General features: G+C 41.8%; 1 protein-coding gene across 1 annotated transcript; it reads right to left on the bottom strand.

Moving 5' to 3' along the window:
• Nucleotides 1-5,248: 5,248 nt before the first annotated feature.
• Nucleotides 5,249-10,959, bottom strand: LOC148033004 (pentatricopeptide repeat-containing protein At3g09040, mitochondrial-like). The gene has a single exon (XM_087683703.1). The coding sequence runs from the start codon at nt 10,552-10,554 to the stop codon at nt 6,091-6,093; it is 4,464 nt and encodes a 1,487-aa protein (XP_087539829.1). The 5' UTR covers nt 10,555-10,959; the 3' UTR covers nt 5,249-6,090.
• Between the last annotated feature and the right edge of the window lie 3,861 nt (nt 10,960-14,820).

Below are 14,820 nucleotides of genomic sequence, written 5' to 3'. Positions count from 1 at the left end.
ATAGCTTTTCTCAACGTTAGATAATCTTCTGTCGGCTTAAAACACATGTCTGAATCAACCATTACTATCTTGCTACATAAGCACACTACCAACAGCAATGTCAAATGCATCTACAAATACATGAAAGGTCTTCGCCTAATCTAGTGGAATTACAATAGTAGCTTTTGAGAGTAAAAGCTAGAGGTATTGGAATGCCAAGTCACCTTCTTCATTCCATTGATATGTTGATTTGGCCACATGCGCCAATTTGTTGAGTGGGACAATCAAATGCGCCAAAAGACACAGGTGGTGACCATGCCACCAAATTTGGCCTAAAAAGCAATGTAGAGTGGATGGTGGATCTGATACTACAACTTACATTATTGTTGCCACCTTGGTTGGGTCAATAGCTATGCCATTTTGTGAAATGACGTGGCCTTGCAAAATACCACCTTGAACAGCAAATACACATTTGAGTGGATTTAAACTTAAACTTACCTCTCAACAGCATCTGGTGAGGCAAACCCAAAGATGCGTTAGGTGAAGAATGGCCTATCTCGCATTACAAGTTTTGTGGTTTTGATTCCCATTGCGTGAATTGCTAGGGAAATTATTGTTTACTCTATGATTTCAGACATATTCAAGCATATTCAACCATTTCCAATCATTTTTCATCATAAGAATGAAAGATTCATCACAAAAATTAAATAAAAGATGCTTACACTATAATCTGCATATGCACGCATCATATTTCAAAAACAGGAAGCGATGACGCTCGTTTATAGCTGCTAACACCTCCTTTACACTTCTTTGATCCACTCCTCGCATTTCATCCACAAATCAGTACCCATTCTACCTTATTCTCTCAACCCATATAAACCACATTTATGGCGAGAGAGAAAGAGGAGGGAGAAAGTTTGAAATATGATCTTTTCATTCCTTTCATCAAATTCCACACAGTCTGGAATAGCAAATTGGAGTGAAGAATTGCAGGATCTCATCCCCTGGAGGAGGAGGGCTGATGCAGAGACTGAACTTTTAAAAAAAAAACTAGTTCAACTCTCTCATGTTCACAGTATATGGAAGTGGTTTCGGGTCAACGAAGGGGCAAATGATCTCAAATTCATAGTCCGACTAGAAGGAGTGGCTTTTTGGCATCAAAATCTATCACCCTAGCCTCCGTCATGTGCTTTTCGGCTTTCTAATCCAATAGCTACTTCATAACAGCAAACCTTGCGGCCATTAAATGGGGGGTCAAATGGACTTCGATTGATGAACGAACACTTGCATTGGATTCCTTGTGTTGAAATGCATGTAGGAAAACTCTAGCTCCTTGATATATGGTTGTTTTATTTTTCACCAAAAAATGTCTCTTTTACGGCTCTTGAGTCACTTTTGCGCTCTAAAATCAGCTTTAAAATCAACTTTCATATTAACATCAATCATTCGGTCAGAGTTGGTGTTGCCATTTGTGCAATCTGGGCTTTGAGTTTTGGAACGGTTAGGATTGTTGTTCTATTTCTACTCTTTCAAGGCCTGAGGTTACAAACTCCTAAGGTGACATGTATTGTTCAGTCTCCAATGAAGGACATTAATGAGACACCAGGGTTGCAAGTCAGCATTAGCCTTCAGGAACTCCTCTTTCTCATCGTCACTCAGACCCTCGACCATGTTAATTTTTTCAGCCACTACTGGTCAATAGTGTGGGGTGGGGCAACGTTGGGGTCAAGAAGACCATTGCCTTGTACTGATGTCTTTGGATAGTCAGTTTAACCTTATCCGAGTTGTACTTGTGACATAACCAAGGCATTCCCAATAGCATGCAATAATCTTCACTAGCATGCTCCATATTTCAGACTACTAGAGACACTAAAAATAGCACTGTGGCAATTTCTAGAAGTATAGACTTGATGATGCCCAAAGGTCATACTCGCTGTCATTGATTGGCCATCCTCTCACTAGGAAGGGGGTTGGTTCCCATTCCATTAATCCTAGTTGTTTGGCAAGTTACCAATGCGATGATATTCACCCTTGATCCGAGCAAGACATTCTGGATGATTTGGCTCTTGGATTGAAAATGAATCACCAAAATGGTCTAATCAAACATTGGGCCTACTAGGACTACTAGTTGTTGCTATATCTTGCGGATTGTTTCCTACAAGGCTTGGGCTGTGATGGCCACAACTTCTGATTCTAGTAATACCGAGCGCTTGGGTCGAATCATCTTTAGGAGATGATCCTTGAAAGTCAGGACTAGGTTGACTAAATCCTTGACTTTTCTTCTTGCCAGGATGAGCTTCTGGTAGCTTTCCTCTCTGACTTCTAAAACTACTACCTAGGTTCTTTTCTCCACTAGGTTACGGATCTTCATGTGCAACTTGTTTGTTCTTTCCTTGGAGTGGATTTGTTGTTCTTTGTGTCAAATCTAGTTGTGGTTTGAACCTCACACACTCTGGATTGATGCTCAAGTTGGGGTTGGGGTTTTTTCATGTTGAATGGGGGAGAGCCTTTGTGAACTACTGCACTTCCCGAATGGGTGAGATATGCTGAGTAGACTATGGCTGCTTGGAGCTTCCAGGTCAATTGCCATTTGCATTGTGTGCACCAAAGGTTTTTTACCTCATTCTTCTTGGTTTTTTCTACTATTTTCTTGCCTTTGTCTTTTTTATTGCTCTTTTGTTTCTTTCTTTCTTGCTCTACATCAAAATCTAACTCTGTACTATTGGATTCTACTTCCAAGTTAGAATTAGAAATCGATTCACTGTTGTCATCATGTTGGTGTTTTATGGTGGACCTGCCAGATTTCTTCCCCTTTCTTGACTTTTCCTTTGACATGAACTGATTTAATCTGAGAGATTTCTTATAAAATGGGTCAATGCTATTATTAGATAGATCATTAGAAGCAAAGGCTTTTTGAATAGGTTTATTGAAACCTTGGACATATAGGGTATTCAACATTTCATCTTTTGGCTACGCATTTGAATCAATGCAATTGTTTAAGTTTGTGAACTTGGTGATATATGCATGGATTGATCTATCACCTTGCTTCAAATGACAAGATCGTTCAAGTCTTTCCACATCTATTTGGTCTAGTTAGAACCAGATATGGAAGACATCCAACCATGTTCTACCACTAGCGAGGTTGTAGCCTTCTTCTGCATCAAGGATTCAAATATGGCAACTTCGTGGACTTCATTGACCTAACGAGGATAGTTTATATATGCCACATTGAATTGCCGAATAAAAGCATCTAGATCTTCATGGGAAGATCCACAGAACTTTGGGAGGGATATGCTAGGTTGGTGTGCCATTGGGGTGGGAAGGACAGAGGGACTTGCGACTATTGATGGAACACCTACCGGTTTAAGTGAATCTAGGAAACAATTTGCTAGATTCAATGGTATAATGGAGGAAAAGACAAAACTGCCAGGTTCGCTTCTAGTCGAAGGAGTGGAATGTGAATGACGCTTTTTGAATATCGAAGAAGCTTTGTGCACTTCGAATAAGCCCTCACTGAGGAACTACCTCAGGCAGACCTTGCGAACGCATATGCATTCAGGTCATCACGTGGAGGAATGATAATCGTGGTCACCATGTGTAATCAGTGTCCAAGCATGGCCACCACAAAAATGGCAACGGGCGTACTCAAAGTTGACACAAATAGACACTAACATCACTTTCAACATATAGTGCCGAAGTTGGAGAGCTAGACATAATCATAGCATAGAGATCAAACACAAAGTGTACTCAAACTCAATGCAAAATATATTACAAAGTAGAGACCAGTACATCAATTTGGAGCCAAATGGTCATAATGCAATACAAGGGACTAAAAATTTGTAGGATACAATGTCCAAGGTAATACTACTACCAAACACAAGAACTAGGGAAACAGTATAAGATAAGCTCTATTGTGAGAGCACCTAGGATGCCAATCACAGAAGACTTGGCAAAAAGACTAAGGTAGGATATGGCATGGAGCAAGAGGACTCCTTGATGCTTGGTCTCCAGGACTATGAGTATGCTTAAACAAAAACCCACTACCATGATTTGCTCCATACCATTATTTGTCACTGCCTACAACGAGACATTCTCTCTACCCATGTGCCATGTCAAGCAATGGAACATTCTCTCTGTCAATGTGTTGTGTTCAATAGCCTTTGTTGCATTTGCACTCGCCATCTCCTTAATGCGCCATTGGTGACTGTGGCTTAAATGACATTGACTACCGCCACCTTTAACAATGTCCAATAATTAGTTAAAAGTGTCTACCCCTTGCAGCTCCACAAGTTTTCATCCCATGGCTTCAAGGGTCATGGTTGAGACATTAAAGCCAACAACTTGCTGGAAGCTATCAATGGTGGCTTGGAAGAAGTTGCAATATACACAACACAGAGAATGCACACAAAATGGGAAGCAAAAAACCCTATTCTTTTTTCTGCTTCTTCCTCTTCACAAAAGCAGTCTACCATGACTAAATAGAAAGTTGTACACAACATACAAGCGATATACAATATGAACATGCTTACTATATAGACATTTCATAACTCGGGTAGATGGACTAATTGATGTCCATCTAACTATAAACTATCATTGAAAGCATATGCTGATGCAATACCAACCATGCTAGTGATATGAATGCATAAACAATCATCCAAGTACAGTGGTGTCAACACATGCTTAGCTTGACATCTCAATAGGTTGCAAATAAAAAGCTTCTCTTACATGTGTAAATGTCCATTCCTTGTTTACTAACATTTAAATACATCGGATCCTCATCGTCCAAATGGATAGTCATAGTAGCTATGGTCATGGCTTTCCTCGTAGTCCAAAGGTACATATGCACTCTTAGTCTTCTTTTATCCTAAAAAGCTAGATGGAGTATTTCTCTTAAAAATTTGTATGATATTGTAATAGGGCCCTCTAAACAATGCAAAGAAAGAAATCGCCCTTGTGTACTTTTTCCATTAACTTCCAGTTTAGTTTGAAGATGTTAAGTAATGTGGCAGATGACATTTTCCTACCCAACCACATCATTTTTGTTTATTGCAAATCTATTCCTTGAAATATCAATCCAAAAACATGAATTGGGATATACAAGATAAACTAAGTTCCTTGAGATTCTCCCAATCTTTAATGAACTTAGTATTGCTATCTTGCTTGCTTAAATATAGTATGGAAACTTAACCCTATAAAATACATTAGGCATGCAGTGCATAACGCTTGACTAAACACAATCAAAGAAAACCAAATTCAGACCTAATTTTAAGGGTCACTTCAAGTTGTTACTTCCATATAGCAGTCGTAGCTACCATCCCTTGAAAAAGGTCATAGGCAAACATAGATTTTAAAGATTGAGGTTAGGTTGCCTTTCAAAAGCCATACCCGTATGTGCTTTGGTTTATAAATGCTTAAGAGTATGCGAGAGAGAGAACTATGTGCTGGATCCTTTCTGCTTTGGTTCACATTCACATAATCACATAAAGAGGGTGTGGGAGTGTGTATGGAAACCTTCATGCATACACCTGCACACACACACGCGTACAGAGAGTTGGAATGTTGCTTCTTGCCGTCACCTAACTGCTTGTCACATCTGGCTCCACCTCATCTTATCGGAACTTTGGTGCTGAACAGACACCAGTCTTTTCCACCGACCCCCTTCTAATACATGGCAAGAAAGGTAGACTGTGTCTTGTCTGCTGAATACCAACCATGCTTTTGGACGACGTAAATGGCAAACTTGTGTCTGTACAGTTACAAATTTGCAAACTCGGCAGTCAAATCACACATAGCCTGGTGTTAAACAGCTTCCTATGAGCACTACAAATTTGTATGCAAAAAGTTGGTAGTGCTTGACAGTCAAATTTTCAGGTGAACTGGCTGCACTTGAATGACATATGTGACCTGTATTAACGGCAGAAAGACCATTACAAATTTATATGCAAAGAATTGGCAGTGCTTGCCTAGTCAAATTTCCAGGCCAAAATTTTCATGCCACACCAATATGTTCTGTCAGAGAGATTTTCATCTCAAAAGCTAACATAAGCTTACAGACAGAAATGGCACCCTTTTTACACACTTCCAAACTGCAGAAACAAGCTCAACTCCTTTTTATAACCATCTACCAGGGAGCCACCCATATCCATGTGCCTTAAGTCTCAAGTTTTCAATCTCATCTGCACAATCCTGTTGTCCAGCACTGGCATAAATGTGTGACATTAAGACATACGCAGATGCTTCCTTGGGCCGCACACTCACCACATGATCAAATGCCAGTCTTCCCAGCTCCACATTCCCATATGTACAACATGCATCCAATACCCGAGTCCAAACAGCAAGATTAGCCAGCATTGGCATCTGCAGCAGCAAGTCTTGAAGCTTTTTAAACTCCCCTGCGCGTCCAAGAAGGTCTATCATGTGGATATAGTGTTTCAGGGTTGGAGTTAAGGCATATTCTGTGACCATGCTCTCAAATAATTCAAGGCCTTTGTCAACATGACCTGCATGAGTACAAACAGAGAGAAGAGACAAAAATGAGACACCATTGGGTCTGACACCTGCTTGTTTCATTTCTTTGAACATCTGTAAGCTTGCTATACTATTTCCTTCTTGTGCATAACCAGCAATACATGCAGTCCAAGATGTCACATCATGCTCACCCAGTCCTCTAAACACTGCCAATGCATCTACCATATGAGCACAACTGGCGTATGCTCGAAGAAGAACCCTTCCAAACATGGGAAAAAAGTCATAGACTGTAGCAACAATACCATAATGGAGCTGTCTACAAATCTCCACATTTCCTGACAACCAACAGGCCTCAAGGGCACATAAAACTGTGGTCTCATTGAAAATCACACCACCTTCCTCCATCTTTCTGTACAGTTGTAAGGCCTTTTCCCCTTCACCCTGCTCGATATATGTTGAAAGCATTGCATTCCAGCATACAATGGTACATTCAATTAGTCCATCAAATACATCTTCTGCTTCTTTGATGCTCCCACACCTGCCATACATACACACAAGAGCGCTACCAATAAAAGCATTTGAAGTAAAGCCCTTGCTCCTCACATCACTGTGCAAAGCCTGCCCAATTTCCAGAACTGATGTCGGATTCAAATGCCCCACTTCAACTATGGCATCATCCTTCACTGCAAGTACACCACATGCCTGAAGGGCCATCACAAAAGTTTGTTGACTTGGACTAACTCCTTCTACTTGCATTTGTCTGAAGCATTCCAAAGCCTCTTTTCCTTTGCCCTGTTCCAAATATGCAGAAAACAAGCTCCCCCATAGCACAACCTCACATTCAGACAAACTGTCAAATACTTTCTCTGCTTCTAAAATCTTTCCACATTTTCCATACATGCACACGAGGGCACTAGCAACTAGAACATTTGAGGCTAAGCCCACTCTCAAAGCATCCGCATGTAGCGCTTGTCCAATATTAGAAGATACAGCACAACATGCAGACCCTTCACCAACCATGACATCCTCCTTCCCAGCAAGGACAGTACATGCTTGCAGGGCAAGGACAATTGTCAACTGATCTGGACAAAAACCTTCCTCTTGCATTTGACGATACAGCTGTATAGCACTCTCTCCCTGAAGCTGCTCCACATATGCCGAAAGCATCGCATTCCAAGACACTATGTCATGTACGGGCAGCCCAGCAAACACTTTCTCTGCCCTTGAAAGTGATCCACATTTGCCATACATACTCACCAAAGTGTTACCTACAAAAATGTCTGACAAGAAACCCTTCCTCCAAGCATCAGCATGTAAGGCCTGCCCGATTTCCATTGCCGGGCATGGATGCCAATCCTCAACCATAGGTTCATCATTGGGGATAAGACTTCCACAAGCTTGGAGTGCAACTACAAACATCAGTTGATCAGGGCTGACACCTTGCTCTTGAATAAGTCTGTACAATTGTAAAGCCTTTTTTGGTTTGTCACAATCCATGTACACAGACAGCATTGCACTCCACGAGACAACATCATGCTTAGACAATCCAACAAACACATTCTCTGCATCTGTTATAGCACTACGTTTCCCATATATTTTCAGAAGTGTGCTACCAATAAAAACATCTAAAAAGACACCAGACTTCAAAGCATCTGCATGTAGCCCCCGGCCAATTGCCAACAACAGATCTTCGGCTGAATACTGCTCAACAAGTGTACCACATGCTTGAAGGGCAATCATGAATGTTCTCTGGTTGGGATGGACACCTTCCTCCTGCATCTGCCTGTAGAGGTGCAAGGTGTTCTTAGCTTGATCTTGCTCCAGATACACTGAAAGCATCTTATTCCATGTCCAGGTATCACGCTCAGACATCTCAAGAAACATATTTTCAGCATCTATAACACTTCCGCATTTCCCATACATACTAATAAGAGAGTTACAGACAACAATATCTGAAGTGAAAACCTTCCTCAAGGCATCAGCATGCACTGCCTTGCCAATTTCCAAACATTTCTCATGAGTCAATGGCCCCTTTTCCACAACTATAGCTTCATCACTCCCTGCAAGGAGTGCACATGCTTGCAGGGCGAGTGCAGAAGCCAGTTGGTTTGGACTGACACCTTCTGTGTGCATTTGTTCATAGAGCTGCAAAGCTTTATCTCCTGATTCCTCCTCCAAATATGCTGCAATCAATGTATTCCACAAGACTGGACTGCATTTAGGTAACTTGTCAACTACATTCTCAGCTTCTGCAATGTTCCTGCATTTGCAATACATGAGCACAATCATGTTTGCAACAACAGGATCATGCATTAAACCCTCCCTCAAAGCATGTGCATGTAATGCCCGCCCAACTTCTAGAGACATTACCTCACTCAGACAGCTCTCCTCACACTCGCCTGAAGCAATGCAGCACGCCTGAAGCGCAAGCACAAACGATTGCTGGTGAAGACCTTCTTCTTCTTCTTGTATTTGCCTGTACAGTCTTAGAGCATTTTCTTTCAGACCCTGATCCACATATCCTTGAAGCATTGCATTCCATGACACAACATTGCGTGTGGCCAATCCCTCAAACACTTTCTCTGCTTCCATTAAGCATCCAGACTTTGCATACATACTTATAAGAGTGCTGCCGACAAAAACATCCAAACTGTTCCTGAATTCTGCATCCACATGTAATGCCATTCCAATTGCCAAAGATATTGCATCTGCCTTCCACCCCTCGCCAGCCACTATCTCACTCTTTTTGGCCATTTCACTGCATGCCTGAAGTGCAATCACAAGTGTCTGCTGGCTTGAATTAACACCTTCCTTTAACAATTGCTTGTAGAGTTGATGCACCTTTTCTACCTGGCCCTGCTCCAAATATGCTGAGAGCATCCCATTCCATACTGCGATGTCATGATTTAACAAACTATCAAACACATTCTCTGCTTCTGCAACCAGTCCACACTTACTGTACATATTTACAAGGGTACTACCCACAAATAGATTAGAAGTGAAGCCCCTCCTTCGAGCCTCAGCATGTAATGATTGACCTATTTCTGGAAACATAGACTCTGTGACTAGACCTATTTCCTTTTCTTTCTGTATAAAAATGCTGCAAGCTTGAAGAGTGCTCACAAATGTCTGCTCATCTAGATTTACACCTTCATCTTGCATTTGTCTGTACAGCTGCAATGCCTTCCGCCCTTCGCCCTGCTCTACATAGGCTGCAAGCATTGCATTCCACGTCACGCCATTACGAACAGACAGTGCATCAAATACATTCTCAGCCTCTGACACATTTCCACACTTGCCATACGTATGCACAAGTGTACTACCAACAAAAGCATCAACCAGAAAGCCCTTCTTCCAGGCATCTGAGTGAAGCTTCTCAGTCTCTAGGAGATCTCCACTAAGAGCACATGCTTTGAAAAGGCTGACAAATGTGTAATGATCTGGCTCCACACCCTCATCCCGCATGTAACAGTGCAATTTCAGCGCTTCCCTGCCTTGTCCCCATGAGACATAGCCAGAAATCAATCCTGTCCATGAATAAACCGTTCGATGAGGCATCAGAAACAGAACCTGGTGAGCATCATCAAGGGCACCACACTTGGCAAAAGTTGCTACAAGGTGGTCACCCAGCGTCCCTGCGGGATCCACATTGTGTTCAGTAAGAAGCCCATACACAAGTTTGGCATGAGTTAGGGCCCTGCCTTTGCTGCACGCCTTCAGAAGAGGTATATAGAGTTTGAAACCAGCCTCATTTTCATCGTTGGCAAACAGAGTGCTTGCAGTCATATGACATGTAAGAGCATTTAGGGCCTTGTCTAATTGTCCATGGCCACAGATGGCACGAACTTCTTTATTCAAGCCTGCAGCCAGCCTGTGGTGAACCACATGATTCATCAAGGCCGGCTTCAATGCCAGGGCCTGGCACACATCAAACTGCACATATGGACCGGCCAAGGCCAAGGCATTTTGCAGGTCGCGTGAGGCTGCGTCCAGGTGGTTGTTGTCAGTGATGCTCTCCGGTGTGCTGCCGTTGAGAAATTTCGTGCCAATGCTGCCGAATCCTATATTCAAGCCTGCAGTCAGCCGGTGGCAAACCGCATGATTCATCAAGCTCTGGCCGGCTTCGATGGAGGGGGCCGGCACACATCAAAGGGCATGTACGGACAGGCCAACACCAAGGCATTTTGCAGGTGGCGAGAGGCTGCGTTCTGGTTGTTGTTGTTGTTGTTGTCGTCGTCGTCGTCTACGACGCTCTGCAGCAGCACGCCACCGGCGAGAAATTTCGTGCCGATGCTGCGCCTGCTCGCTGCCTTGTTGGTGTGGTGTATGAAGCGTGGTGGGCTGGGGTCCGCGATCCCTCCTAGGAGTGAAGGCAATGAGGCTTGGGCTTCTCTGTTCATGCTGAGCGCACCAGTTCATGAGGCCAGGAGTCCGCGACAAATGCTTGCTCTCTGTGTACGAGCTTCAGAGAACTATGAAGGAAATTTTCATAATTAGCGGCATGCAGAAAAGACCGACCTACTTACTAGTCAGCAGGTCCATGCCAATGACCACAAGGGCTGGTACCTTAACAAAACAACTCATTTTTTTCAAAAAACAAGACCAACCTAGTCAGGCCCATGCCAATGACCACAAGAACTCACTAGCTGGTTTACACCAAGAGTGTGCGCGCGCTGCCTCCCTGAGTTTGAGTCCTAGGGATGCATCGGTTAGATTTGCCTCACCCACATGAGGGTCTTCGCACCTTGAAATCTATCACATTAATTAAATAGGTTGACATGTGCAACAAGGTTCAAGTAATGATCCTTTGTGTTTCTTGTCCAAGTCCTCGATTAATACCTTGGTAGAGTTTGAGTTACTTTTCATTGCTTGAAAATATCAATTGAACAAAAAAATATGTTTTCAAAAATGTGTGAGTAGTTTAAAAAGCACTTATAATCAAATGAAGGTAACAGATTCAATCATGGATATTGAAAAACACTATGATTAAATATGGTTTTCCCTCTTAATCTTTATCCGAGCAAAATCAATGCGTCTCTTGAACTATGTATGAGAAACAAATATGTTTTTATCTAGATTGTGTTAATCTTACTGAATTAAATGTGTTTTTGGCCATATCTAAGTGAAATGAGTAGGTGTGTTTCAAACTATACATGAGATGAAGAGTACTCTCAAGTTTCTAAAGATTCGATTGGAAAGTTGTCATACAACCAAACGTATCATGTTGATAAAGAGTATGCCTTGCAAAATATATAACCAAAAACTAGAAAGTTGTGAGATGTGGTGGCTTTCACGTTTCAGTAATTTTTTCATTAAGAATTAACTTATAAGTTTATAAAAGCGTAGCAATAACACACAAAAAAAACACATAAACATGCTATACAAGGAGCATGCCGAAGAGTGTTTGCACAAGTCTCTTTGTTGTTTAATAATTATAGGGGAAGGTGCCATTCTACCATCTATCAAGAAGATATGCATTTTTCTTCCCTTTCCTTTACTTTTCAAGAAGATATGCATTTTCCTTTCCTTTCCTTTCTTATAGTTTAAGTAGCATTCAAATAGAAACCCTCAAGAAGGTGGACTATATGGCCATGGAATTATTCCTATCGACTTTAAGAGAAACAACAAAGAAATCTATTTCTATGAAATAACTAGTAAAAGAAGTCATATCAAATACCTAGTAAAATAGAGGAGAGTGGAGGAATTGAAAGGAGTAAAGGTTGTATGTTGCTTTAAGGTCTTTCTTTTCAATGCTAACCTCAAGCTTGTCCCCCTTCACCCTTAGGCACGCACTTTTCCCTTGCCCTCACCTGACCCCGCACCTCCCTCAACCCCTCCAATACTTAGCCCTCCCTCAGACTTTCCCCCTCTCTTAGACTATCATGGCACTTGCAATGAACCATACTACCTCCTCCCCCCCCCCGCCCCCCCCCCCCCCCACAAATTCTTGGGCATGTAGGCTTTTGCTTCTATTGGGGCTAACCATTGATGAGTATTCTTTCATCATATTAGCTCAAGCTCACAATCCCTTAAGCAATCTTGCTAATCTCCTCTCTCTCTCTCTCTCTCTCTCTCTCTCTCTCTCTCTCTCTCTCTCTCTCTCTCTCTCTCTCTCTCTCTCTCTCTCTCTCTCTCTCTCTCTCTCTCTCTCTCTCTCTCTCTCTCTCTCTCTCTCTCTCTCTCTCTCTCTCTCTCTCTCTCTCTCTCTCTCTCTCTCTCTCTCTCTCATACACACACACACACACAATCAACCAAACCAACAACTCGTGCTGAGTTGTTGGTTTGGTTGATTGTGTGAGAGAGAGCTTCTTTAAATGTATATATAAATATATATATATATGAGAGAGAGAGAGAGAGAGATTGTTTTGGACTCTTCTAGATACAGGAAGATGAACAATTAGAGATACCAAGGTAGTTCATACAAGAGAGAGAGAAAGGGAGCAACCTTTTTATTCTAAAGTAAAAATCGATGAGTAAGCCCTCCTGCCCTTTGGCTTCACATCTTACCCCACCACTTACTGCCTCTCCCTTGCCTACCAGGACTCACCTTGCATCTACTACTAGCCATGCCCCAAGAGAGCCGCCAACCTCGCCCCAAGTGAATCGCCTCACCTTCCTGATAGCAGACTATCACCTTTAACGGACACCCTCATCATATTGCCACTACTTGATATCTGCCGCAGTTAATGGACACACTCATCATATTGTCACTACTGCTTGAAGACAAATGTAGATGGTGTATGGCCCCACATAGTCCCTCACATTCTCCCTTCTCACTACCCACTTCCCTCTCACTCCCTATCATTGCCTAAGGGTTGAAAGTTCCCCTCTTCTCTTTCCCTCCCACACAAAAGAAATGTAAACAGCATGCTTTCATTAGAATATTTTTTTTAGTTTAAGCCTCATGTTAAATTGTACAAAATCAATTTCAAGTTTTATAAATTGAAAAACCACATAATTCATAGCCAAAAAATTGTCTTTAGTTGCACATGTTAAAAAACCTACTAAGGGCCATAACACACTTGCACATGTTGGTCTAGTCCATAGAAGCAACATATGGTGGATGATCATGATTTATACTTTAGAGGAAATAGGACCACAAGGAGTCGCAAGAGAGTTCGAGGGGTTGCTCAATGAATTGATGAGAATTCACACCTACATAGCACAACACCATTCACAACCTTCAGCACTAGAGGTTTCTATTTCCTTCCATCATGTGTTTCCAGTGCTCTCTCTCTCTCTCTCTCTCTCTCTCTCTCTCTCTCTCTCTCTCTCTCTCTCTCTCTCTCTCTCTCTCTCTCTCTCTCTCTCTCTCTCTCTCTCTCTCTCTCTCTCTCTCTCTCTCTCTCTCTCTCTCTCTCTCTCTCTCTCACATCACATGCAAGAAATAGCTCCAAAATATATGAAAATTAGGGTGATAGATTTCACTAAGGAAATTTTATTGTGGAATTGGCACTACAACTCATTGAAGTCTAGAGTGTAGGTCAATAGATCACGTTGCAACCAACTGTGACAAAGTAAGGCGATTAAAGATTGGAGTACCCAAACCACTACCATTCCTCTAGTTTTAAATGGCTGGCAATCACTTATTTGTCACACACTAGAATGACTACATTGCCCTACAACAATTATAAAGTGGACTAATGATTAAGTCTTTTGCTTGCATGGTTGAAACACAATGCTTCAAATCTTCAAATTCACAAAAAAACTTGAAGGAAAATGTATCCTTCTTCTTATCAATGAAGAGAGCATGGACAATATCTGACAAGGGGTATATATATGCTACCCATGCATATCCATATGACAAGCAACAAAGAACAAATGATAGTGCTAAGAGTGACAACATGTCACATTACTTCTATGAATAGGCATTCAAACTACCAAACCATGAAAAACTGAAATTTTTGTTTTTGTACTTGTTGACACTAATGCATGATATCATGTGGCCTTTTTTATTGAGGCCATTCTACTATTATTGCATGTACTAGAAGTAGTTATTTTTATAATGGTGGGTTTGAATATTATGATACTTCACATCTTAATATGAAACTAAGATTGGTGTGGTACATGAAGTGAAGGCTTTACTCTTGCAATTCATGGGAGGAGCCCTAGCACAAGCGGACCTGATCCCTTCTAGGGGTGGAGGCAAACAATGAGGCTTGTACTTCTCTGCTCATGTTGAGCTAACCACTTCATTATGCCAAGAATCCACAACTTGATGCTGAATGCTCGCTTTTTGTCTACTAGCTTCAAAGAACTATAAGAGAAATTTCATTGTTAGCCGCATGCAACCAAGACCATCCTAATGAGGGCCATGCCAATGACTTGAAGGATGAGCTAGTTTACACTAGTAGTTTATGTGTAAATTCCAAC

This window comes from Lygodium microphyllum, chromosome 8 (genome assembly GCF_053477565.2).
Source record: "Lygodium microphyllum isolate KBCC chromosome 8, Lygodium_microphyllum_v1.1.10, whole genome shotgun sequence".
NCBI classification, from domain to species: domain Eukaryota; kingdom Viridiplantae; phylum Streptophyta; class Polypodiopsida; order Schizaeales; family Lygodiaceae; genus Lygodium; species Lygodium microphyllum.
The sequence above is the reverse complement of the archived record's forward strand: the minus strand, read 5'-3'. Positions and strand labels throughout refer to the sequence as shown.

Excerpts from the sequence above, each read along its gene's own strand:
- LOC148033004 (XM_087683703.1), bottom strand. The coding sequence starts at position 10,554 with ATGAATCATGCGGTTTGCCACCGGCTGACTGCAGGCTTGAATATAGGA.